At 42.1% G+C, this 27,051-nt stretch overlaps 1 protein-coding gene across 3 annotated transcripts in view; it reads right to left on the minus strand.

The window, feature by feature from the left end:
- Positions 1-27,051, minus strand: part of SLC39A11 (solute carrier family 39 member 11) — a 249,482-nt gene that overhangs the window by 165,721 nt on the left and 56,710 nt on the right. For 2 of the 3 annotated variants that reach the window (XM_033138929.1, XM_033138927.1), the window contains one exon: positions 7,409-7,550. In XM_033138929.1, the coding sequence (XP_032994820.1) occupies positions 7,409-7,550 (142 nt within the window). The remainder of the gene's footprint in view (positions 1-7,408; positions 7,551-27,051) is intronic. The other variant, XM_033138928.1, reaches the window with a different exon arrangement.

Below are 27,051 nucleotides of genomic sequence, written 5' to 3' on the forward strand. Positions count from 1 at the left end.
AACAAATACTAAAAGCTGGCAGGAGCAAGGGCAAGGCGATTAATGAGCTTGCAAATCCAGCTTTACTTAAGGTGCAAAGCAAACCGCAAGCAAAACTCTTAATACCAAATAATAGCCTCAGCATCCATGGATTGTGAAAAGAAGACCAAAGCCTCTACAATAATGAAGGACAGGGTCTGGGAATGGTAATAAATTCAAGTGCAATTTGTTATCCACTAGGCCATCCTTCATTGCATGAAAATTCAAGCACAAATTATTAAATCCTCCAATTTAATCCCCAAGTGCCTGAGCAACTCCAAGAGAGCAAATTTAATCCTTTAGCATCCTCTACATGCAAAGGCCTACAGCTTCCAGGATGAAAGATTCTGGTTAAAGCGTGGTGTTTATTTTATTAATCATGTTACGTTTTGTAAATTACAGAGTTTTAATTTGCAATAGATGGCATTAGGAAGCCCTCAAGCCCCATTTAATAACCTTGAGAATGAAATTCCCTTCCCAAGGTTTCCTTCAGTAGTTATTTCCCACATGCCTCTTTTAACGACTTGCTGCCCTATAGCAGCCCTATAGCAGCCATGCCCTGATCATCTTGCCTTAGCCACAAGCAAACAAATTCACTGGCATGAGATTTCAGGGTGCTCATTTACACATCCCTGCAGTTTGTACACACACTTGCATCACCAAGAGGCAAAGATGTATTGGCAACAGACACCGCAGAGAAGAAATGCCAACAGTTAATTCATTCAGATTAACTCCTATTTGATTATTAATTTTCTACTTAGAGAGTACCCAACAGACAACTGATAGGCTCCAGAGTGAAATCTGTGCTGTTAACTACTCCGAAGCCCAAAATGAAAAAAGATATACAAGTGTACATTTTATCATCACAAAACTTCTATTGCAGAGGAAAGCACTACACCCCTAGTGCCTGCCCACAGAACAGTATTCCCAATACGTTCACTGAATAAGTGTGCCTGACATATTACCCAATAGAAGTGCTGAAGTATTTTAAAATTCAAAGCACACCAGTATTGTGCCTGACACATAAAGAAGCCTACCTCATCCACTTAACAGAGTTACGATAGCTAAGAAAATGACTTTACCTGGGTAGATGTATCTAGCATTGAAAGAGCAGCATAACTGCAGATACAACACTTCATTAAGTTCGGTAATTATGGATATGCAATATGCACAGCTCAAGGACAGCAGCAGCAGATGCTTACAAGGATGAGCAAGATGCACTTTCTGTTCCAGTGTTTTCAAGAGTCAAAACTAAAACCAACTATCTGGATGACCCATAGCCTAAAAAATCTAGAGGAACTGGGGCCTTCCTCGTGACGGGCACGTGGAAAGTTAAGTTTAACATGGTCCTCCCTGTCTATATGACCAGCCCTTCGCCTTCACCCCTAAGTGCAACTCTAATTCCAACAATTTTGGTTGTCGCTTGACAGATAAATGTTGGATGTTACCAGGAGCAGCTCTCATAAATCATTGCCTCTTATATCAAACAATTAGGTGTCTGTCTAGAAGGTACATTGCCCTGTCTGTTAATCCACATGACTATATTAATTTGTATCTCAGGCACCAGCACTGTCTCACTCTGTGTGTGTGTGTGTGTGTGTGTGTTGATACGCACACACTAATCACCTCTTCATACATCTTATAAAGAAATTATTTATTTATTTATTTATTTATACCCCGCCCATCTGGCTGGGTTTCCCCAGCCACTCTGGGCAGCTTCCAACAAAATATTAAAATACAATAGTGCATCAAACATTAAAAGCTTCCCTAAACAGGGCAGCCTTCAGATGTCTTCTAAAAATCTGGTAGTTGTTTTTCTCTTTGACATCTGGTGGGAGGGTGTTCCACAGGGCGGGTGCCACTACCAAAAGGGCCCTCTGCCTAGTTCCCTGTAACTTGGCTTCTCGTAGCGAAGGAAACGCCAGAAGGCCCTCAGCACTGGACCTCAGTGTCCAGGCAGAACGATGGGGGTAGAGACGCTCCTTCAGGTGTACTGGACTGAGGCCGTTTAGGGCTTTAAAGGTCAGCACCAACACTTTGAATTGTGCCTGGAAACATACTGGGAGCCAATGTAGGTCTTTCACGGCCGGCGTTATGTGGTCTCGGCGGCCGTTCCCAGTCACCAGTCTAGCTGCTGCACTCTGGATTAGTTGTAGTTTCCGGGTCACCTTCAAATGTAGCCCCACACAGAGCACATTGCAGTAGTCCAAGTGGGAGATAACTAGAGCATGCACCACTCTGGCAAGGCAGTCTGCAGGCAGATACGCTCTCAGCCTGCGTACCAGATGGAGCTGGTAAACAGCTACCCTGGACACAGAATTGACCTGAGCCTCCATGGACAGCTGTGAGTCCAAAATGACTCCCAGGCTGCGCACCTGGTCCTTCAGGGGCACAGTTACCCCATTCAGAACCAGGGGGTCCTTCACACCTGCCCACCTCCTGTCCCCCAAAAACAGTACTTCTGTCTTGTCAGGATTCAACCTCAATCTGTTAGCCGCCATCCAAGAAGAATCAGTATACAATAAGCAGCAGAAAAACGGCGCACACAAATCTACCAAACCATTCTACGTATTGAATTCTATATTGGTAGTCCAATCAAAAAGAGCAATGCAAAAAGTCAAACAAAGAAGCCACAAACAGAAAACTCATACAAGTTAGTGCAACAGGACAATTTCAGTCTTTAAATATCTTTAGCCAGGCTCCTGTAGATATAGATGAGAATATTTGCTAAAATGAATAAATGCTTAAGCCAAGAAAGAACTTAGCATATGAAGTTGAAAATTTGCAAATGTACCAAATCTCTGAGAAAGAATATTTTGAAGAAGAAGACTAGTTTATATGAGATGTAACATGTAAATTTGTATGTATGAATATACAGTAAATCCTGGGAAAGAATTTACTGAAGAAGCCCAAAATTGTCCATGGGCGAAACAGGGGACAAACGCCGGCACCCTGTCTAATTTGTGTGTGTCACATCTTCAATATTCCATCTGATTGGACTTGCTTCCATCTATCAACATCTGTGCGTATCATCTGATTGGACCTATTCTCATCTATATCTACAGGAGCCTGGCTAAAGATATTTAAAGACTGAAATTGTCCTGTTGCACTAACCTGTATGAGTTTTCTGTTTGTGGCTTCTTTGTTTGACTTTTTGCATTGCTCTTTTTGATTGGACTACCAATATAGAATTCAATACGTAGAATGGTTTGGTAGATTTGTGTGCGCCGTTTTTGTGCTGCTTATTGTATACTGATTTACCACGAGTATTGGCAGCATAGGTTTATTTTTTCAGCCATCCAAGAAGAAGGCTGTCTATGACAGCTCATGCAAGTATAAACCAATTACCCGCTAAAGTACTTTTTTTTATCTTGAAGCCAAATGCACAGCTAACACCTTGATGATTTTGCCTGGCTGAAGCCACTGGCTTCCCTCTAAGGCTGGGAAATACTGTCTGCACATTTGGTATTGAAATTATGTTTGACATTTATGTGAGGAACCTGGGGGATTGTGAAGCAGCAGACTTTTCCCACATCAGCGCTGAGACAGTCAAGAAACCAGGGGAAAGGGAGGGATTAGCATAGTGAAAAGGCACACTTAAGAAAAATTATTAGAATTAAGAAAGAGGAGGAAAGACACCAGAGGGATGTTTCCCCCCCAAGGTAAGCTTGCGCTCCCTTTGCACTGTCTGCAATCCAATTTAGAATTAAACCAATCACTCTGCATCTGAAAATTGTTGGGGATTGAACTACATTTCAAACTGTGAAATGCATTTCCCCAGTTGCTTTTTATGCCCGAACACCAGGAAACATTCACCTGCTAACCTCTCATAAGAACAAAGAAAGGAATCCATCAGAACAGCGGTGTAGCTAGCCGCGCAGGTGCCTGGTGCGGGGTCATGTCCTGTAGCCGGGGGTGCGGTAATCCACTTGCGGGGCAGGGCAATCTGCCCATGGGGGCGGGGCGAGGCTCTCCGCCGCCTCCCCCTCAGCTGTCGGGCGGCTGAGGGAGAGGCAGTAGGCAGGCGCAGAACCTGCAGGCCCCTAAGCCACCACGTCACTCCTAAAAAGTTTTGTGAGCCCAATTTTTTATTTTAAACTTATTTTGTCACACACAGCCCTCAGTGATGACACCCAGGGCAAGCCACACACTCCACACACCCCTTCCTCCGCCTCTGCATCAGGAGGTGGAAATTTGGCCCCAAGAGGCAACAACCCCCCTCTTCTTAATGGGCCAGGCTTGATGCTGCACTGAAGACACCCACATAAATCAAGAACACCCACAACCAAGTCTAAATATGAGCAGCTGCCCTTCCTTTTCTTCTCTCCCCAATTCATACTTCAGGGTTTTAAATTTGGGGGGGGCAGGGATATGGCACTTTCTTCCTTTGTGCTTATACTATCCTGGGTGGCACACTGCAAAAGCAACACTATAAATGGCGGGAGACACGCTCACAACCAGATGCTGACTTCTTTTTCCAACAACAGAGACTTAGGCCAAGTTATAATGGACAAGATAGAATCTCAACCCAGAAGTACTTCATCATACTCTCTGGATGCTAGCTCTTCACTAAAAGAAAATGGTGCCAGAGTTATGTAAGAACAGTTCTTCTGAACTCTGAACATAGCTCACATGTACACGCAACACATGCTTGAAAGCAGTTTCAATTCAAGCAATGCGCCAACATGTCAAATGTATATCTGGCATAGGAGAAGGGAAAAGAAACATGTGCAATCTTTTTCCTAGAAGGTCATCCTTTTTATGCCTGGAATGTGCCAGTCCTACTACCCCATTTCCTGCAGGTTCACTACTATAATAGTTCTGCCATGTTCCCCAGATATTTTTGTCAACCCACCCTGTCAGAATTATGACCAAGCAATAATTGGGAGAGGTTGTGTCAAGGGCACTGCCTAGTTATTGGAATATCATCTTTCTAAGACATGGAGATAAAGTCAAGCATTCTACACTTTTCACTATAACTACATCCATCACTCTGCATCTTGGGGATTATTTCCATTTTCATCATGTGATGAAATTCAAGCCAGAGAGAGAGAGAGAGTGGCTTCCCGCCCCTAGACCATTTTCCTCCCGATTGTATTGCCTGGCTCTGAATTAACTGCAAGAGTAATGCCAGAACTTCTTGTGTTTAAACTTTGAAATACCTGTAGAAGTAATGATCCAACAATGCTTAAATGTCAATATCTACATTAGCAAGTAGTATCCATTATAATACGAGACGTCTGTATTAGATGGCCCCAAAAGTCTTCACAAGGAAATAGCTGGAAAGTTCATGTAAAGTAGCAAATTAATAAAGTTCACTGTTAGTATTTTATTTGTCATCGCACTTCTTGGCAGTCACGATTCATTTTGTGAAGAAGAAAGAAAGATTTCATCCCAACGGGCCAAAAAGCAAGGAAAAGAAATGTCACTGAAGAAATAAAGAGCACTGGTTCACAGGCATGCATCTTTTAAAAATAAAATAAAATACAAAAGCAGAAGAAGAGGGAAGAGAAGAAGAAAAAAGCCCTTTTCTCTAGGCAAGAAGAAAAAACCAGAGTCCATAGCAACAACAGAAATGTATTTTCTCCAAACCACTTCCATGATAATTGCTTACAAATTATATTATTATGTTATCACTACACATAAAAATGCAAACAAGTTCTTTTGAGGAGAAAGGAGACGTGTTCTCCCAATTCAAATGCAGTTGAGATTCAAGGTTACCATTCTTGGAAAAGAAATGCTCTATGATTCCAGTAAACTCATGGGAGATTGCAGAACAAGGGTGTACTGCAGGCACTCAATTATCAGCCACCTTTTCCTCTTCCCTCCCCAACCCTTTACCCTTGTGTGTTGTGCTTCGTTTTGTGTGTTTTTTAGATCATGAGCTTGGGGTTAGGAACTGCCTTGTTTTGATTGGACGTAAGCAACTCTGGGAGCCTTTTGGTGTGAAGAGCAGACTACAAATGCTTTAAACAAACAAACAAATTATTTTACTTCTTGCTTGTCCACAGATAAGGCTGCAGTGGAGGAACTGCTTAACCTGACCCTAAAGTGTTGGGAAACTTCTAGGAGTACAGAAATCTGGAAAGTTATGAAAATATTACGAGCTAAATTATAGGTACAGGTTTCGTGTGAGGTGGAAATATAGAGGTTTACGGCTGCCAGGAGCAGCAGGATAAAATATGTGAGCAGCAATACCGCCTGACTTAGCCAATCGGAGGTGAGATCAAGACAATGCGAATACTGGGGATATCGACAATATTTGCAAAAACAAATATTAGTTTGGTTTTTCCTGAGATATATATTTTACCATTCTCTCTTGCCACAAATGCCAAGAGCTACTAACAATCTGAAAAGACCTATTTGAGTATAACACTAAAGCACCTGTGACAGGTGGGTTAGTATGGGAATTGTAGCAGCTATACCTTGGTCACAGAATTGCAGGGGATTTAAAAATGTATCTTTTTTATAAAAAAAAACTCAAGACATATTTAACACATCAGACCAGCACGTTCTCCACTGACCTGTTGACATCAGCTGTTGAAGACTTTCCTCTTTCAACAAGCTTTCCAAGTAGAGATTTTTATCCCATTCAGTGCCTGTGCTGGATCTGAAAGCATCTTTAAATAATAATAATAATAATAATAATAATAATAATAATAATAAATGTTTCCTGTTTGTTTTATTGCACCATGAAATTGCTTTGAGATGTTTCATAGGAAGAAATTAATAAATGAAATTAAGTAAATAAATAAATAAATATTACCCTTACTGACGTAGCTAATAAAAAGGAAAAAAAAAAAAACAGGACATCCTATTATGAAGAGGTTTAACTTAGCCACTTCCCGGTACACTGGTACCTTGATTTGCACATGTCTTGATTTGCATACATTTTGGATTAGAAACACGTCAAACCCGGAAGTGCGTGTCCCAGTTTACAACCTTTTTTTTTTTATTACAACCCTTTGGGGGGGATTACAAACAAAAAAAATTTGGGAGGCCCCATTGGCGAAAGCGCGCCTTGGGTTACAACCTGTTTTGCTTTTCAAACGGACCTCCGGAACGGATTACGGTTGTAAACCAAGGTACCACTGTATAAGGAAGATAAACTAGCAGCAATATGAGATGCTGATATTGAGACCCATGGAAGTGGTTTGGAGAAACACAGAAGAAGTAAGAAGGAGCCCTGCTTCTGGCTAGTTTCACAATGGAAGAAACTTGTATTTGAAACCAATTCACTAACTGTGTACATGCATACACACACGTATGGAAAAGGGGTGTAGGGGTGTGTGTGTGTGCGCGTGCATGTATTCATTTTTATATGTTGGTTACATCCTTTGTAGTAAATATCTCGGAATTAGCTGTGGATGGTATATGACAGGATGCTTGCCTGAGTGTAGAGCCGTTCTACCTATCCGGATGGACAGCTCGTTGTCATGCGGACGATTTGTGGGCTGCTGTTCATACTTCTCTTTCGCCAGTCTTGAATCGTAGCTCAAAGCCAGTGCTGTCTGAGGAGGCTCAGTGATACCCTGGGAGACAGAAAAACAAACGAGTAACCATTTAATCGTGTATCAGCCTGGATAGCTCAGTTGGTTTCAGCATGGTGCTGATAATGCCAAGTTTGCAGGTTCAATCCCCATATGGGACATCTGTGTATTCCTGCACTGCAGGGTTTTGGATTAGATGATCCTCAGGGTCCCTTCCAACTCTATGATTCTATGATTTCTCATCCATCTGTATTGCTATTATTATTATTATTATTATTATTATTATTATTATTATTAAACGTATTGTGGACCAATTCTATGCGGTTTTGTATAGAATAGTAATTTGACTTTTCCAAGGTGGAACAGACCCCAATACAGTGGTACCTCAGGTTACAAATGCTTCTAGTTACAAACTCTTCAGGTTACAGACTCCGTTAACCCGGAAATAGTACCTCGGATTAAGAACTTTGCTTCAGGATGAGAACAGGAATTGTGCGGCGGCAGCAGGAGGCCCCATTAGCTAAAGTGGTACCTCAGGTTAAGAACAGTTTCAGGTTAAGAATGGACCTCTGGAACGAATTAAGTTCTTAACCAGAGGTACCGCTGTACAAGGTTTATTAATTTATCTGTGTTACAAGTTTCAGCTGTTTAAGAGGCTGTCAGTATCCCCTTTAGATATTGACACATGCCTGGTTCACACATAATGGCAAACTACAGTTTAACACATCACAAGCTAACCACAAGTTGTTATACAGACAATCAAGCAAACCATGCCTTGTATCTCCAGAGTTTGGTTCATTTTCCAGATGTTGTTGCCTTGTGCCTTTGTAGGTTGGTTAGCACCTGAGGTGGGGCGGCAAAACAAACTATGGCTAAGTGTGCTGGGTTTGCATGTAATGTCAAGCCATAGTTGTTGTTTTAAGAAAAAAGGTTTGTAAGCTGATAACAAACCAAATAAGCTCACCATTTTATTCATCTCATTTATGTGACTTTTGTATGTTTTAAAATATATATTTTAAAATATTTTATAAGCAAAACAAATGATTTAAGATTAGGCTTGTTTAAGAAACCAAGGGACCAAGTTTCTCAATGGCATCAGACTGGGACAAAAGATCAGTCACTGTTCTCTCTGGAAAAAAAACCCGGGAGTGAACTCAACCACAAGTTGGCATTTGCCTCCATATCTTTACTGCTCTCTTTTTTTAAGGAAATGTTTACAATAATCACAGCATTATGAATGTTGTCAAACACTTTTGATAAACATTCAGTAAAGGGAAAATAAATATGAAATATAAAAGGTCAAGAAATCATAACATCAGCTATATAACTGGTGGCATCTGTGCTATCTCTAGAGTCCCATTATCTAATAAATGTTCATCATCTGACCTGGCATTTATCCAACTTGGACACTTTCCCATACCTTTCCATTAGCCAATTTCACCATTTTTGCAACACCCAAATCACTTAAATACTGATTATATCTAAGTCTTATTACTCTTCCAGTACTAAGTTATGTCAGTTTTGTCTGATATCAACAGTAAATATACAGTCAACTCCTGCTGCTCCCTCAGGACAGAATCTTTGAGATAATCCAACAAAACAACTAGTAAGTTGTAGCATAGTACAAACTATGCTGCCCTTTAACACTAAATATGTGCCTCATGTTCAGCACATAGTGGGAAAGGAAGTCTTTCCGGCAGGATGATAAAAATGTAGCATCTCTGAGACAATGGATCATCCTTGGAGTTGTCACTCCTAGATCCAGACGGGGGCAAAATAACCTGTCTCCCTGCCCCATCCCCTTTGGGTAGACCAGTAGGACATCTATCTATTACTCACATGGAAGCAGAGGCTAAAGGCAAAATAGTAACTTAAGACAGCTCATCCTCAAACAACTGAGCACACCATGTCCACTGGAGAGAAAAAGAACGAAGCAAATATACACTGAACTATTAAAAACAGAGGTGCTTACTAAGGTCACTTTGGTTTTGTTTGTGGGTTTTTTTAATTAAAAACAAAACCTAAAAGGTTAGCAATGAAGAGCAACATTCTACTTTCTTCATCTGCATAATGTACTCTGACTGATGGTATTCATGCTAATCACATATTTGCTGCTAGCCCTTTTTAAACACTGTCTAATCAGGATGCTGCCTCTGCTTCTATTAAGCCAGCAATTAGAAAACCAAACTGGAGAGAGCAGATATTTATCATCAAATGGGTTTCTTTTTATTTTTAGCCAAGAATACCGTCCTTGCATTCTTCGTCACCAAAAAAAAACCCTCGTCTGACACCAAACAGACCTTCAGCAGCACCTGAATAATTTCAATCCCCTATCCCATAAAGCAGGGAACCTATCCCAAACGCACAGATTTCTCAAGGAAATCGGCCCTGAGTGCTCACTAGAAGGACAGATCCTGAAGTTGAGGCTCCAGTACTTTGGCCACCTCATGAGAAGAGAAGACTCCCTGGAAAAGACCCTGATGTTGGGAAAGATGGAGGGCACAAGGAGAAGGGGACGACAGAGGATGAGATGGTTGGACAGTGTTCTCGAAGCTACTAACATGAGTTTGGCCAAACTGCGGGAGGCAGTGAAGGATAGGCGTGCCTGGCGGTGCTCTGGTCCATGGAGTCACAAAGAGTCAGACACGACTGAACGACAACAAAGCAGCCACAGGAAGACGGGGTAACTGGGGCCAAGTCCATGGCAACATCCATGGGGCCTGAAACAAAACAAAAACCACCTTGCAGTGCATCCCCAACCTCTAAGAGCGTGTCCTGTCCTGTGCTCCAGACAGCTGAGGGTGGAAGACTTCTAGTGCAATTCAGGTCTCCCAGGTGGGAAGAGGAGTTCCATGAAGGGGAGAAAGGGACACATTTTCCTTTCCGCAGAAACACCCCTGTTTCATGGTTCCCTGTGATTCAGGAGTGGGAAGCCCTTGTGGAGATGAAGAGTCATAAAGGGAGATGGGGGGATGAGACTATACTGCAAAGCCTGATTGATGGAGCATCCCCTACCTCCAGGGGTACCCACACCTGAAGAGGCAGGTAGCTCCCAGCCTGTGGACGATGAGGTGGACTAAGGGGCATAACCTGCTGCTGCTTTTCTGATCTCTCTCTCTCTCAGGTATTTTTGCATCCCACTCTTGCAAAAATGAAGGATACACTTGCAATATACACGCACACTTTTAGCATTACATTCAAAGTAAGAACAAAATAAAAATTTCTTTCCAGTAGCACCTTAGAGACCAACTAAGTTTGTTCTTGGTATGACCTTTCGTGTGCATGCACACTTCTTCAGCTGAGCATACGAAAAGCTCATACCAAGAACAAACTTACTGTATATACTTGAGTATAAGCCTAGTTTTTCAGCACATTTTTTGTGCTGAAAAAGCTGCCCTCGGCTTATACTTGAGTGAGGCGGGCGGTGGGGGCGGCGAGAAAGAAGCACTTTCTCTCCGATCATGCCGCCACTTGCTCTCCCCAGTCAACCATTCCTTAAGAAGCGTGCAAGAACAGCGGTTCTTTACTCTTCCCAGACAGCTTGTTCCATTCCTGAACTGCTCACATAAATGCAAACTTGCCAAAGGAGGAAGAGGAAGGAGCAGCCCAAAGGGCTGCTTTCGGGCTGCTCGTTCCTCCTCCTCCTCCACAGCGGCAAAGGTGAACCGGCTTATACTCGAGTCAATAAGCTTTCCCAGGTTTTTGTGGGAAAATTAGGTGCCTCGGTTTATATTCGGGTCGGCTTATATTCGGGTATATGCGGGTAGTTGGTCTCTAAGGTGCTACTGGAAAGAAATTTTTATTTTGTTTTGACTATGGCAGACCAACAAGGCTACCCACCTGTAATTCAAAGTAAGGTGACACTTAAATCTTCCCCTCTGTGGCTTCCGGTGTCACCTACACAGGGGTCCAGGCTTTTTGCGCTGAACCCCAATCTGATCTGATTAGTACAGAAATAGAAGTAATAAAGAGATGCAAGCCTATTTCCAGTTGCTTACTGGCAGCAGGGAGACATCCTGACCTGACTGAGAGAGAAGCGCAGGGAACTTCGGCAAATCTGAAAGACTCTATGAACTCCAGCATGGCATTCCATTTAATCCAGCTGTGATAGCTCTGAATCATTCAGACGCTGCTCCCTATGCAGAGCCTAAAATTAGCATGTGTCGGTGGGTTAAAACAGGCATTACGAAAGGGGGGAAATAAAGTTACTCACATTAAATTGGCTTATCTGGCTAATTAGAGTTAGCAGAAATAACCACGGGGAGTTGGTACATTTGCGAACGCTTGGCAAACAATAGTCTTTGAGAGAAAATATCTCCGCAGCTGGGTACAGATGCTTTATTTGGCACAAGATGGTCCCGGCAAACTTCTTTCATGTTGTGTCACCGCCAGGGGCATGTACAATCGCTCCTACCCTCATAAAATGGCCGTGCTGATGCTAACAGATGCTGCTTACATTTTTAGTGTTATTACTGCAGCAAAGCTTGCTAATAATAGGAGCACACTGTTATACAGGGCTTGAAAGAAAAATAGCATTTCCTCAATAAAAAAATATGCAATCATCACATTTTGAGCAGTTTCATTCGCCATGTTTACACTGATCCATATTTTTCAACTCTGACACAGATCACAAAAGGGAAAAAGCGTGGAACAAGTTCAAACGGGTTTCTTTTTGAGGAAAATCTAATACTAGCTGGACAGGCAATGCAATTGCTGACCTCTTGTACCCCCGCTAGGGAAGTCACCTCCAAATTTAAACCTCAAACTAGGATAGGTTTGGCCAATAGATCTGGCTGTTAGCATATAAAGGCAGAGGGCCTTCTCGGTAGTGGCACCCACCCTGTGGAACACTCTCCCACCAGATGTCAAAGAGAACAACTACCAGACTTTTAAAAGACATCTGAAGGCAGCCCAGTTTAGGGAAGCTTTTAATGTTTGATGGATTACTGTATTTTAATATTTTGATGGAAGTCGCCGAGAGTGGCTAGGGAAGCCCAGCCAGATGGACGGGGTAATAATAATAATAATAATAATAATAATAATAATAATAATAATAATACTTAGGGCCCAAAGAAGACCTCCCCTGTTACCAACCAACCTATGCTTTAGGATCCGCAAGAGCGATCCTGCTCATTGTCCCACCCTTAACATATGCTAGGAGGGTGGAGTCGCTAGAAAGCTCATTCTTACTGGCAGTAGCTCATCTGTGGAACTCCCTTCCAAGTGACAGATGTTGAACAGGAGGCTTAAGGTTTTTTATTTGTCCTGGTTATTTGGATCATGAGGAAAATGTTACTCGGTTGAATTGATGGCTCCTATTCTTAATGTGCTTTTACTATGGTTGTGTTCGTTTGCTTTAATTAGTATGGCTACTTTTATCTACTTTTCTTATTAGGCACTCTGGGCTCCAAAATTAGAGGGATGGATACCCTTTACCATGATAACTGCTGGAACCCAAAGAGCATGGCCATACCTCACAAGCAAAGCCATGCCTCAAAGGATTTGAACAGACCACCAGAAGTCATTTTCTCAATATATTTTTGGTCCCTTCTGCTGCTATATGACAAATGGGTGGGCAGGAGTGGGGAGGTAGAGCAGAAAAGAGTGTGTGTGCGTGCGTGCGTGCATGCGCGCACACACGCACCAGTGGCAGACCTACATTTTTGGGGCCCTGAAATCTGAACTGTTATGGCGGGCCCTTCACAATCAGCAACAAGGTCTGGGTAACCACTGTTACCTTCTTCAGTGGAGTTGTTCCATGGCATATCACCACACCTTTCAACTTCTGCGCTACTGACTCTCAAACTTTGGGATTGTTGCAATACAAACAAACAACAACAACAACAAAATCAACTTGAGTCGTGAGACTCAAATTGGGTCTACTAGGCCCAAACTTTTTAAGCAAAGTGGACTAAAGTCACTCCTGGCACCCCTCCAGGATTAGGGGCGCTGAAGATGAAGCTTCATTCGTTTCATAGTAGAACCACCCCTGGTTTGCACGCTTACTGGTCACCATTCTGAAGTGGTCACTAAAGGATAGGGTGGCTCCCATTCACACAACATGGCTTCCAAATGAGTAACAGCAGTCAGCAAATTGTACTGGTGCAATATTCACACATGATGGTTTTGTCAACCATCTTACTTACCTGGAGGAATGCGCACATGACAATTACACACAACCTTCACTTCCCAGGATTTTTCTCATTTGCCAATGGTTTACTTGAATATGGGGAATTAATGAGAACAACTGAGGGTTTTGGAAACACCTGGAGTACAATGTTTGCAGAGGGGGCAGGCATTCAATCTCTCCAACTCTAGTTTATGACGGTCTCTGCAACAGCTCCTCGTGTGTTTGCTGGTGCTATTTTAAATGCTGCATCTCCTGCCCAAAGCAGCCATGCTCATACCAACAGATTTTACTTTTATTAGCAGTAATATATCTTTCCAAAATAGAATCATAAATCCAATCTACAATTATTCAGCATCGAAGCAACAAAATTACGGGCATATTTCCCAGTAAATAATTTATTTTAAAGATATGCATACACTTGGTTGGATGCATTCAGCTCGGGTACATTTACCCACCAACTGCCATTGAGATTTTGCTAAAACAGAAGGGTCATAACTATTAAAACAGGGTTGCCTGTTCACATGTCAAAAAGAATAATTAGGAAGAGCAGGAGGGCACCAGCATCTTCACTTAGTAATTCAGACACCAGAGCAGAGGTTTTGGGTTGTTGTTGTTTTTTAACTAAAGTAAAAAATCATAACATAAAAGGCTGAGCGGGGAAATTAGCTTTGCCTTCATTTTAACTTTCCAATCCCATTTCATTTATCTCTCCTTTGCTTCCGTAGTGTGGGAATGAGGCCCTTTTTATGCCAAGTGTGCACCCTTCGCACAAACCTTTATGCTCACTCTTCCCACACGTGAACACAGATTCTGAATTTAGCCCTAGAGATCATCCTTATGAGAATCATAGTCCAAGCCTCTAAGACATACTTTAAATGAGATCCTGTCTCCACAATTTCAGCCAGCAAAATAATATTCCACAGACCATCTAGATGCAAAGGTTTCTAAACCAAACGTTTTCTCACTTTCCCCACAGAAGTGAAAAGGGAAGGAACTTCCTTCTAGTTGTCTGAAAGACTTCTGGTTCTTTGAAAGACTTCCCATAATACTAAAATCGGTGTCTAAGGTGTGCTGCTAAAACAAAATGTAAGTGTATAGCTCCCTTGTTGCCTCTCGCCGCTTTCCAGTCCCAAATCATGCTTAACAAGTTTGAAAGTAATTCAGGTAAGAGGGAAGTTGTCAATTCTCTAGACGAGCATAGCAGAAAGGAGCATATTCCCATTTCACATGTCTGGTAGTTTCTAGTATCAATAATATATAGCACTTATATCATCCCAATAGAGTGCAGAATTATTTGGAATGCAGAAGCGACACAGCCCACTTTACAAGTTGAGTAACAATATCCATTAGACAAGACTTCACAGAGAAGGAAAGAGAGATCAGAGATTTACAAGGCGAAGGGAATGGCTTACAGGAGCTTTAAGAAGCACTGAAAGGCCAGGGCCGGTGAAGTCATCTTCTCCCAAGTTTGGTTTTTCTGATTCCCTTCCCCCTGCAAAATAAAGGCCTGCAGAGGTTTTAGAATAGCCCAGTTTTCAAAAGACCATTACTTTTGCACTGCTTTAACACAATATATCAGTGACTATTTTTGTTCCTCTTGTCGACCACTGCCACCCACACTTCTCATGCATGAGGACGTTTTTCCTAGGTAAGACAAGATGGGTGAGGGTTGGGTGGGAAAAGAGGCTGCCTCCTCATGTTGAGATCCTACTACGTCACATAACACTGCCAATATATAAATCTGGAACATGTGGTGATGCATGGAAGTTCACTTTTATTCAATGGTATCATTGCTGCAGTACAGTCCTGATTTCTTTACTTCAAAAGAGTGTGCCTCTCTTCCTTGGTCGATGTAATTTTTTATTGTATCTCAATGAGTTTTATGTGGAAAACAATAACACTTGTTTTCATGGATCAGTAGCTACATGGACAAGATGGTGACTCCAGAAGAGAACTCTGAACTGGCATGTTCAGTTGTGCCGTCAATCTACTTTAAAGAATTATAATTATCCCTTGAACAGTGTCTCTTTTCATAGAATCAGTGAACTGGGGAGTTGGAAGGGCCCTCACAAGTCATTTGGTCCAACCCCCTGCAATGCAGGAATCTCAACTAAGGCAGCCATGGCAGATGGACATCCAACCTCTGCTTAAAAGCCTTCACCACCGCCCTAGGGTGTCTGATCCACTGTCTAACAGTTCTTACATGAGAAAGTTCTTCCTGGTGTTTTATCAGAATATCCTTTCCTGCAACTTCAAGCCATTGGTTTGGGTCCTACCCTCCAGAACAGAAGATAACAAGCTTGCTCCATCTTCCATGTGGCAATCCTTTAGATATCTGAAGATGGCTATCATGTCTCCTCTCCTCTTTTTCAGGCTAAACATACCCAACTCCCTCAGCCATTCCTCATAAGGCTTGGTTTCCAGACCCTTGATCATCTTAGTTGCCCTCTTCTACACATGTCCAGCTTGTCAATCTCCTTCTTAAACTGTGGCACCCAGAACTGAACACAATAGCCCAGGAGTTGTCTGATCAAGGCAAAATAGCCTGGTACTATTACTTCCCTTGATCTGGATAGTATGCTTCTGTTGATGCAGCCTAGAATAACATTAGCTTTTTTATTGTGGCTGTATCACACTGTTGACTCACGTGAAACTAGTGATCTACTAAGACCCCTAGATCCCTGTCACATGTAATACTGGCTTTTTTTTTTTTAGAGAAACACAAGTGTGCTACCATACCAAAGATCTAAAATGGCTAGATTGGGAGGTTATTCCAAATACTGCTGAAGTAAGTCAAAGTTATGAGACAGAATAGATGAAAATATTCAACAAAAGTTATTTCAATCTTTCTCAAGCATACTTCTCTTCTCTTTATTGGCTGCAAAAGCACCAGCTGAAATAGTCCCCTAGTCAAAAGAGATTATGCTTCCAAGACTTTCTGGGTAATAAAATGCCATCATCGATCTCTGCTGATGCATCTCTGGTGTGGAAATCTTGCAGATCTCCGAGTTATATCCAAGTTTTCTCAACCATGACAGCATCCAAATATGTGGGCACCCAACAACAAAATAGAGGCAACTGGAATAATTTATCCCAAAGTTTTTCAACATCTAAGCACAAAATCTGATTGTAAGAATCACCTCAGATAATCAAGGCTTTTTGTTTCTTTCTTTTGTTTTAGAGACAGAAAAAAGAAAGGTAGCTTATTTTGTTTATGGCATTGAGCACAGTCCAATGATTAAGAACTGTATCTCACCCACATACTTTAATTGTATTTGATTTACTAGATTTGTACGACTTCCCCACAACATGCATTCCTTGGGCAGCTCACAGAAACAAACATGAGTACAACAACATAGACAAAAAAGTGAAGCATAAAAAGATGTTCCTTTCCTGCAAATGGGGAGGGGGGGTTAAAGCAAACAATAAATCACAAGTCAAGCACAAGTCAGTGTGGTGTAGTGGTTAAGAGCAGTAGACTCGTAATCTGGGGAACCGGGTTCGCGCCTCCGCTCCTCCACATGCAGCTGCTGGGTGACCTTGGGCTAGTCACACTTCTTTGAAGTCTCTCAGCCCCACTCACCTCACAGAGTGTTTGTTGTGGGGGAGGAAGGGAAAGGAGAATGTTAGCCGCTTTGAGACTCCTTCGGGTAGTGATAAAGCGGGATATCAAATCCAAACTCTTCTTCTTCTTCTTCATTTGTTGAATAAAAGGGCCCTCACCTGGTTAGTACTCATCCACCTCACTTCACTTGCAAGGCTCTGAGGAACATCTCAAGATTCAGGTAGTTTATATGGGAGAAGGCAATATTTCAGTTACTCTGGTCCCAAACCAATTAGGGCTTTTTAGGTTAAAACAAGCACCTGAAATTGAACCCTTAAACAGACTGGGAGCCAGTGCAGCAGATAAAAGGAGATTCTTGCAGTGAATTCTTGTTCTCCAGGGCTCCCAGGGGTCATTCTGATTTGCTACTCTCTGAGATGCCATACTTCCCTGGATCAGTGTGGAGGCAGAAACCCAAATGACAGGAGAACTGGATACACCACTCAAGTATTCTTCTTGAGCTACACCTTTGAAGCAACACATAACGTTTCTAGAATAAATAAATACATCCTAAAATAAAGTACAGAAGGGCCTGAGGTGCAAAAGGACACAAGTGACTACGCTGGGCAGAAATAGTCACCAGAAGCAGACTGAAAACACAATGACCTATATGGGATGGAGAAGTTTACAAAAAGATTTGGGGGCAACATAGATGGACAAACATAAGAAACATTCTTGTGGCACCTTAAAGGCTAGCAGATTTATTGGGTCATGATCCGTGAAAGCTTAGGACATTGTAAATCTGTTAAGAGACCACAGCAGACTCACATGCTGCCCCTCTGAGATAGAAGTTTAAGCACACGAGAGGCTACCAAGTGAGAAGCACAAACGCAAAGACTAAGGAGGAAATTCAGAGGAGAGGAGAGGTTTTAAGACTGGCAAGGCAATGGGTATTTATGTAGCAAAGCAAAGAATGGGGATGGGGACAAGTCTGCTGCAAAGGAGGGGTTTCAAAAACTGAGCATGGAAAGCTTGGGATAGTCCTATTTCTTTTTCAGTGTTTCAGTGAAGGCATTCTTCTTATTTGACAAGGTTCTGGTGTCATTTTACACAGAGAGCTGTAGAGTAGAAAGAGACCCCAAGGGTCCTCTAGTCCAACCCCCCGCAATGCAGGAATCTCAACTAGATCATGATATATTAATAGCAATGCCTAATCACAGCAGCTTCTCATCTGTTAATTGGTGCATAGAGGCAGTCAGCCTCCAGTCCTCCATGTAAATTCAAGGGCTGACAAGCATATGGTATCTGAATATTAGTTGCTGAGAAACAACAACTGGGAAAGACTGAAGTCTTTGTAAATTTGGCTTTCTACGTTTTCCAAAGGAAGTGGCTGACCACCATTGGAAACAGGACGCTGAATTAGATAGACCGTTGATGGTTCTTAGATTCCCAGGGACATAGTGGCAGGGGGGGGAATGCAAGGTGCACAACTAAATCAGTCTCAATTGACCTTTATTGAGGGCAAATTCTAATCAATTCCTTTCCATTTGGTACCACTTCAGGCAGAATAGAACCTAGCACTAAGATTAAAATAAGTTCTCATCATCAGTATAATGAGCTCATTACGAACAATTACTCTGCTGCGAGAAAGAGAAGGAAACAGGGAAGGGAAGGATAGCACAGTATTTCAAAGGGAGCGCATTCTAATATTCTACACCATAACCCAGCGCCTAACCCGTGCAATCTATTTCAGGGGCTTCTGTGCTGAAATCACCTATTTCAGGTTGCTTTCAAGAAGTCTCTTGCAATTTCGGGACTTTAAATTACTGCTTGCCAAAATAAATCTAAGGTTATATCAGCGCTAATGGTGATCCATGGATAGGGCTCTCAGTATCTCATGAAACTCCAGCTTGCAGATTTGGGCCTCGGCCAAGTTTGGAGACCTGGCATCTCTCCCTAATAGAGTTTCAATTGCCTCCACAAAGCCACATTAAGGAATCTCTACCGTTGCTTATTGGAACAGGTTTCTCAAAGATCACCGCTGCCTGCTTTTCCTCCCACATTTGAAAACAACAGGAGAGGCAGAATGGGGAAAAGTTGTTTTCACTTTTCCGTGGCTCATCATTTCTCCTTAGCTATCCCAAGATCGTGAAGGTTTTTTTACCCCCCCCCTATAGCCATGGGGAATGGCCCAGGTATCTGTTGTGGGGGGTGGGATGATAAAAAACCAATCCTCCTGCCAGATTGGGAATATCCCATCACTCACCCAAGTTTAGGATATCCCACCATTCTTCAGCAGAGTTTCTTTTCTTTCAGCAAAGTAAGCGGCTCATGTCAAACCAAGCTTCAAAAATGAAGGAAGCTGTAATGCAGTACAGTGGTACCTTGGTTCCCAAACGGCTTAGTTGTCGAACAAATCAGCTGCCAGATGCCGCAAACCCGGAAGTAAGCGTTTCGGTTTGCGAACATTTTAAGCTGAACGTCCAACGCAGCTTCCGCTTCAGTGCAGGAAGCTCCTGCAGCCGACTGAATCCGATTGAATCATAGAATCATAGAGTTGGAAGAGACCACAAGGGCCATCCAGCCCAACCCCCTGCCAAGCAGGAAACACCATTGGAAGCCACGCCGAACAGTTTTGGGAGCCGAACGGACTCCCGGAACTGATTAAGTTTGAGAACCAAGGTATTGCTGTAATAACAGACTGCCTGAGAAAAACTAAAATAACTTCCTGTGGCAAGAACACAACACAAAAGCCCTGCCCACCAGATGCCAGACATTCGACTCCTAATCAAATTAGGCCCCAGTGTTCTTCTTGCAGTATCTGCATTCCCCCAAAACAGCACGGTATGGATACCTCATGAAACTTAGTGACAAGTTATTAGAAAAATGACCTCAGCCAAGATGTGTGGTGCACGAGTTGTTTGGGTCAAGAACATACGGATACCACAATACTTCTCACCCAGTTTTTCATTCAGAGTACTCACTGTGTCTACTACAAAGGGCGGGGGGAGCCATCCCTTTTTGCAAAACACAATATCTTTTCACGAAGGCGTTCTCTAACTCATCCAGATGCAAATAATGCGAAGCTGAAAATGCCTCATTCAGGCATATGATGGGGGCTTGTCAAATGACCTTTCCTTTCTGGTCACTAGGAGACTTATATTTTGAGTCTGGAAGGATAAATGCTCACCATCTATTATCCAATGGTCTCTAAAAGACCTTACTGTCCTTCCTACATTTTAATGTATTTTCTCTAAGCACTAACATAGTTTGGACACGTATTTGGACATTTGGTTGGCATATCTTGATCTGCATGTATAAATTAAGATGGGTGTGCTGATGCTTATTGAATTGTGAATGTCAGGTGATGGTTTTGATTTGTTTCCCCCTTTTTCCATTTAGTAAATTTAAAATAATTATAATAAGTATCATCATTATCATCATCATCATCATCATCCCCAGTTCTTAGCTGCTTCCAGAGTCTCTGCCATCAGGCTGCAATTTTGGAGTTGTTCACAGAACATTTAGAAAAACACAATTTATTTTTGTTTTAAGCATGAAATGTGAATGATCTGTACAAGCTGCTCTGAGCCTTACAATGGAGTAGAATATAAAACTAAATGAATCCATAAATCAATCATCAAACCAGCAAGCCAATTCCGATGTTCTGAAATATGGGCTTTTGAAATTACGTTCCTCCATTAGAAGAGAGGACATTAATCAACCCTACTTGTGACAGCTGCACTTAACCTTAACATCACAAACCACAACATACGAGTGAGGCAAGATATTTGAAACAATCACTTATTATAAGTTATTGATCTTGCCCGATTTGGATTGACCCAGATGCATCTGCCCGAACCCTTCCTTCCTTCCTTCCTTCCTTCCTTCCTTCCTTCCTTCCTTCCCTCCCAGTGACATGCTTGGGACTTATTGTTTTAAATGGGCATTTACAAGCTTACTTAACGAAGAACAAGGAAGTAGAGCAAGTTACAAAGCTGTGTGAAGTGCCACATCTCTCAGACCAATCTGTCAGAGCGGCGCTCTTGTTTTTTTAATTAGCCAAGCAATTTTCTTCCTCCCACAGACATGTCTCTACAAGTTCCCTAACTGAATTCAATGAAACAGAAGACAGTATTAAAATGCCCTGATTAATGTTAACGCTGTCTAAAAGGTCGTTTTAATCCTTGCCTAAAACAAGCAAAGACACCCAATGAGCCCCCAGAAATCAAGCAAAATCAAAAAGGTAATGGAAATTTTCATAGAATCATAGAGTTGGAAGGGACCCCGAGGATCATCTAGTCCAACCCCCCTGCAATGCAGGAACATGCAGCCGTCCCATACAGGGATTGAACCTGCAACCTTGGTGTCATCAACACCACGCTTTAACCAACTGAGCTATCCAAGCTGAGCTGGTATCATCTAGAACATACAGAACAATGTAGCTGGAAGTGCCAAAAGGAATCTTATTCTTCCAGATCAAGGGCCATATGTATTCATGTATGAAGGGTGAAACAAATCTTTTCAAGTTAAATAAACAAAACCAGTAAGAGGGTGTTCAATGAGAAATGGGGGGGGGGGTCCTTTTCCATCACTTTCACTGTTGCTTCCATCAAGAGAACTCACGTTAAAACTTTCTACTCCAGAACTACCTTATTCATGGCTCCATAATGATGTCAAAGATCAGTGTGAGTGGTGTTTCCTTTGGTTACTAAGGTGACAAAGGGCTCTCCTCCATGTATGTCATGGAGGTGGGAAGGAGAGGCTGAAGCGCTAAGTCACTGTACAAAAGGCCATCAATGTGAATGGATGAGATGAGCTCATATTTCAAGGCTACTACCACACGAAAGCAGGTATTATTCTGAATTAAATATATGAACATGAATAGTATCCCCAACTGATTCCCACTTCTGCAATAACCAGGTGCAAAACACAACACAATAGCAGTGACCTGACAGATTTCTCCCCTGCATTGTTTTAAAAAATGGCATGAGAAAAGAGAAGAATCGGTTGGCTTAAGATCAAGACTGACACACATACATTCCTGCCCCCTGCCCCCCCCCCAAAAAACCCTGTCTTATCTCCCTTATTATCCACCTTTCTCAGTAGACCTCTCCCTCCCTCTCTCCCTCTCCCTCTCTCTCTCTCACACACACACACACAAACCTTCTGTTTCTCATGGACAAGCACATGATCCAGAGACAGACCTAGTCAAGGTGGCCCAAGATGATGAAAGCTCATTTGCTCTCAATCTGTGTGAGGTTTATGCTTATGCTTGCAATTAGCAGAAATACAGACACTGGTGGAATATGCAATTCATTGCTGGGACGGATGCTGACAAGTCAGAATTTGCACTAAATTATGGAAGGCCTTGCGGAGTTGGCAGAATTTGCAAGGGACCAGAGAGGAAGTGCTGCGCATGTAAAGGAAAGGCCAAGAGACTAATGGGATATTCAAGTTGGCTAGTTAGGTAATGTAGAAAAATAGGAAACGAACATGGCTTTCATCTTGCTGCTTACAGAGACTTTTGATGCAGGTGTCACATTGTGTAGGCAGCAGCTAAAACATTATAATAATTAAAGGGCTACCATGAAGTCATCATGGTAGCCCTTTAATGAAGTCAACTTTTACAAGCACAGGGAATGGGGGAAGAATCTAGTGTAAGGGGGAGAGCAAAAATAGAAGGTATGTGAGAACTTCTGCCACAATTAGATTTAGTTGGGTCAGCTGAAGATGTGGCTTTGACTAGCTCCTCCCTGCATGACAGATTGCAGGATGGTCTGCCATTACTGGTCATGATGACAGTGTAATCTCAGTCGCAAGGAGCCATCTTTGATCCATTGTAGGGAAGCCTACAATGCACCATACCTTTGTGTCTCTGGATTCCTGTTTCTGCTTATAAGTTCTGCAAAACACTGGCAAACCCTCACACTGTCCTGTGTCAGTGCTTACATAACAGCTGGTAGAGCTTTCTTCTAGTCTTTAAGTCTCTATGAGAATAGAGTCCACAGTTGGTTGCCTAGTTGTTGCTGACAAAGACTTCTCTGCTGTCTCCCCTTTAGCCAAAAACCCCAAGAGGGACGGGGTCGTTTGGGGGAGGGAGCCTGCTAAAAATATCTCCCCATCTCACCCTTGTGAAACCTGGGAAGGGAATAAAAGAAGATTTCTCCAAGCACTTCCTAAGAAGGAGGTTCTGAGCTCCTTCCCAGTAGAGTAGTCATATGCAAGTCAGCCTTGTCTAATCCTAATCGGAGGTGCAATCCCAAAATATAGAACATGCTCTCTTTACCAAAGAATAGTACATAGGAAGCTGTCTTATATTGAGTCAGACCATTTATCCATCTAGCTCAGGCATCCCCAAACTCGGCCCTCCAGATGTTTTGGGACCCATCATCCCTAGCTAACAGGACCAGTGGTCTGGGGTGATGGGAATTGTAGTCTCAAAACATCTGGAGGACAGAGCTTGGGGTGTCTGATCTATCTCAATATCATCTACATGGATTGGCTGTGGTTCCCCAAAGTTTCAGGCAGGAGTGTTTCCCAACCCTACCAAAAAATGCCAGAGATTGAAGCTGGGACCTTCTGCATGCATGACAGATGTTCTATCAATGACCTAAAGCCCTTCCCCAAGTAACCACTGGAAGAAAGGGAAAAGGAGACAACACAGGAAATTCTAACAGGCTGCAATATCTACAGTAGGCTTCCTTGCCCATTAATTTGCGGAATTGGACAGAAGCAGCAAGAAGGAACAATCCACCCAATTTCTCAACTGGACAAAGGCCTATTTCTAAATTCTGAGTTTGAAGACCAAAAGTTTCTAGGCACATGGGAAAGTTATATGCAGCCCTCTAAGGGGAGCTTTGATAAACCTTGCAATCCCCAATAACTGAGAACCATGGTACGGTAATCTCAGAAGCAGTTGTCTGTCTGTGTAGACCTTCCGCTAAACAACTATGGATACAGAAACTTACAAATGCTCTCAAACACAAAAGCAAGACGATAGACCTCCAGCTGGTGTAATTAAAATAAAACTTTCATGGAGCTCTCCGCTATCTTCATCTCTGCTATTTGTTATTACTAGGCATAAAGAATCAAAATCACTTTTTTTCTTCTTTATCCTAGGAGAAAATAAAAGGGAATAAACTCCATTGTCATAACACACTATAAAATATATGAGCAAGCACTAATGGGAAAAAACACAGGCCATAAATGTAGCTTCTCTGATTCCCAACCCACCCACCCCAATCTGCAATGTTCGTAATACTTCCAAGTGGCTAACACTTGGAAGCAATAATAAGTCATAACTCGATAGGTCCCAGAGGCTTTCTCATTTCATGCTTATTAAAAGGCAGAAAGGCAGTAATCGTTTAGAGACTGGAAAATAATATGAATAACTCATTGAGAAAGTGTACTGAGGGGAAAAGCAATGTATTGAACAAGATCTGCAATAGAAGGTCTACTTTCTGAGTGAACATCTCGCAGGCATGAGATAAATTAATCATATACAGCCTACAATGGGAAGAAATCAATGGATAAAGCTGAGCCAAGCCAGAGATGCCTCTCGCTACACAAACCAACACTGCTAAACTAATGCTTTTTTACCACAGGACAAAGGATTATAATAAATCTATCTGTCCACCCTCAGAAAAGGGATTGCGGTAAAGAAAGCCAGCTATGAAAGATACTGCTTTGCTTTTAAGTAACTCTTGTTTTCCCTCCATCCAAATTGCTTTGTAAAGAAAGGTAAACACCACTGTTGTTCTTTTAAAATATATAACCCAATGAGGATGTTAGATGAAGCAGGATACATATGTCCATGCTATTTTGTAAGCTGCTTTGAGATGCATGTGAAAAAGCAGGGTGCAAGTTTTTTTAATTAATCGATTCCTTTTTATACACCTGACACCAGCAGCTTCTAGGCAACTTATGGTCAAGTTCTACATGTACAAAAATTTTAATAGAATATTGAAAAGATGTCTGTATCAATGCCATGCAGGCCTGGCTATGAAGAACATTCCACAGGCAGGGGAGCCAAACCCCCCAAGTCCCCTTGTTGCCACCCTCCAAGCCTCTCTTGGCAGAGCAACCCTGAGTAGGACCTCAGGGATTATCTTCATGTCCAGGTAGAATCATATTGGTACTGAATCAAAACTTGAAGATGACATGCAAAGCATTACACATATATCAAGCAACAAGTTCAGTAAGTTCCTTCTTTCTCTTTTTTTATGGCAGTAAGTTACAATTGTTGGTCAATCTTCCGTAAACTCTACTGAACGATACATCTCCTTCACTTCCCCAAACCCATCTAATTAATATATGTCAGTTGTTTTTTCCATTTTTGCAACTTGCCCAGTTTTCTTCTCTGGAACAGTGCTTAATTTCCAAATCCCTGGCATATTGGTTGTTTTTTTAAAATACATTTTGTTCCCAAGTTTAGCACTATGAATCACAAGTTCTTACAAAGCTCCCAAAATATTTAAGAGGCTCCATCTCACACAATTAACCAACCAAGTTGTCCAATGACTCGTTTTGCCAGAGAGAGACAAAGGTTGCAATTGATACTTAATTTAATCTAGCATGGTTTTACTGTTCTGCGTACCTTGAGATTTAACCAAAGCCACAAAATCCAAGGCAAGGTAACAAACGAGCAATATCTGAAACATTTATTTTTTCTATCTTTCATCTTATTTCAACGCCCGGTACTCATAAAAGGATTTTTAAGCCTTGAAAAGAAGGAGGAGGCACATCTTCCAACAAGTGAAAAACAAAGCTGAGAAAAGCACCTGGAGATACTGGCTCCTATTCACACATTTTTTCAAAATACAATCAAAGTGCTTCTCTAGATCAACAAATATTTTTCAGGCCAACAGGGATCACATCCAACACACTATCCTTGAGATCTGGCTGAGGTCCTCAACAAACTGTTTTGAACTTAAGAACGCTATTTGCAGTACATAAGCATTCGTGCTTCCATCCTCCATTGGTGGGACAGCTGTCCCTGCCCATCCATACCTAGGGTCACAGAAAATGCAAGAGCAACAAGGCCTTTACAGATTATGCACAGCTGAAGTTGCGTTATATTAATCTTTAAAATGTAAGTGGATTTTGTAGGCATCCACTTCGCCGGTAGCCTATATTTTTGGGTTTGGCACTGCCTGCTAAACTAGAATATTGCAAGCAGAAGGTCCTTTGTTTCATCCCTGGCATCTCCAGGTAGGGCTGAGAAAAATTCCTGGCCCTGGGAGCAACCTACCCACACAGTGTGTCCTTCTTGTTGAGATTCAGCCACAGTTTACTAGCCTTCATCCAGCCCACCACCGCACCAAAGCAGCAGTCTAGGACTTGAGCAGCCTCACTTGTCTCAGACGATGCTGAGAAACAGTGCACTTAGGAACATATATTTTATTTTATTTTTTGCATCATTTATGCTGCTATAGCAGACCAAGAGGAAGAACAAGGAGCCCGCCCCAGCAGGTGATTGGAAATCCTGTATCATTAAGAACCACTCACCTCCCCAAGCATCTGAAATGTTATGTATACTCTTTAAACACTATATTAATAACTTCAAGAGCTAGAAATGCTATGGTTTGGTGCAGTCGCTGAATCAAATGCACACAGCGCCCTATACAGACAGCAACAACAGTAGTGACCAGCAGGAAAAGAACTCATTCAGTCCCAGAGCATCTAAGAAAACCTGGTGTCAAATCTTCAAGCAGCTTCTAATCCTCAAATTTAGCTCTGTCCAAGGTTAGTCTTCCTGACACTGAAGTCTAGATTGCCATCAAACATTTCATCAAGAGAGCAAAAGGACCGGTAATCACTTGTGATAAATGACACTTCAGATAGGGCTTTGGCGTGATCAAGAACAC

The sequence above is a fragment of the Lacerta agilis genome, chromosome 2 (assembly GCF_009819535.1).
Source record: "Lacerta agilis isolate rLacAgi1 chromosome 2, rLacAgi1.pri, whole genome shotgun sequence".
Taxonomy (NCBI): domain Eukaryota; kingdom Metazoa; phylum Chordata; class Lepidosauria; order Squamata; family Lacertidae; genus Lacerta; species Lacerta agilis.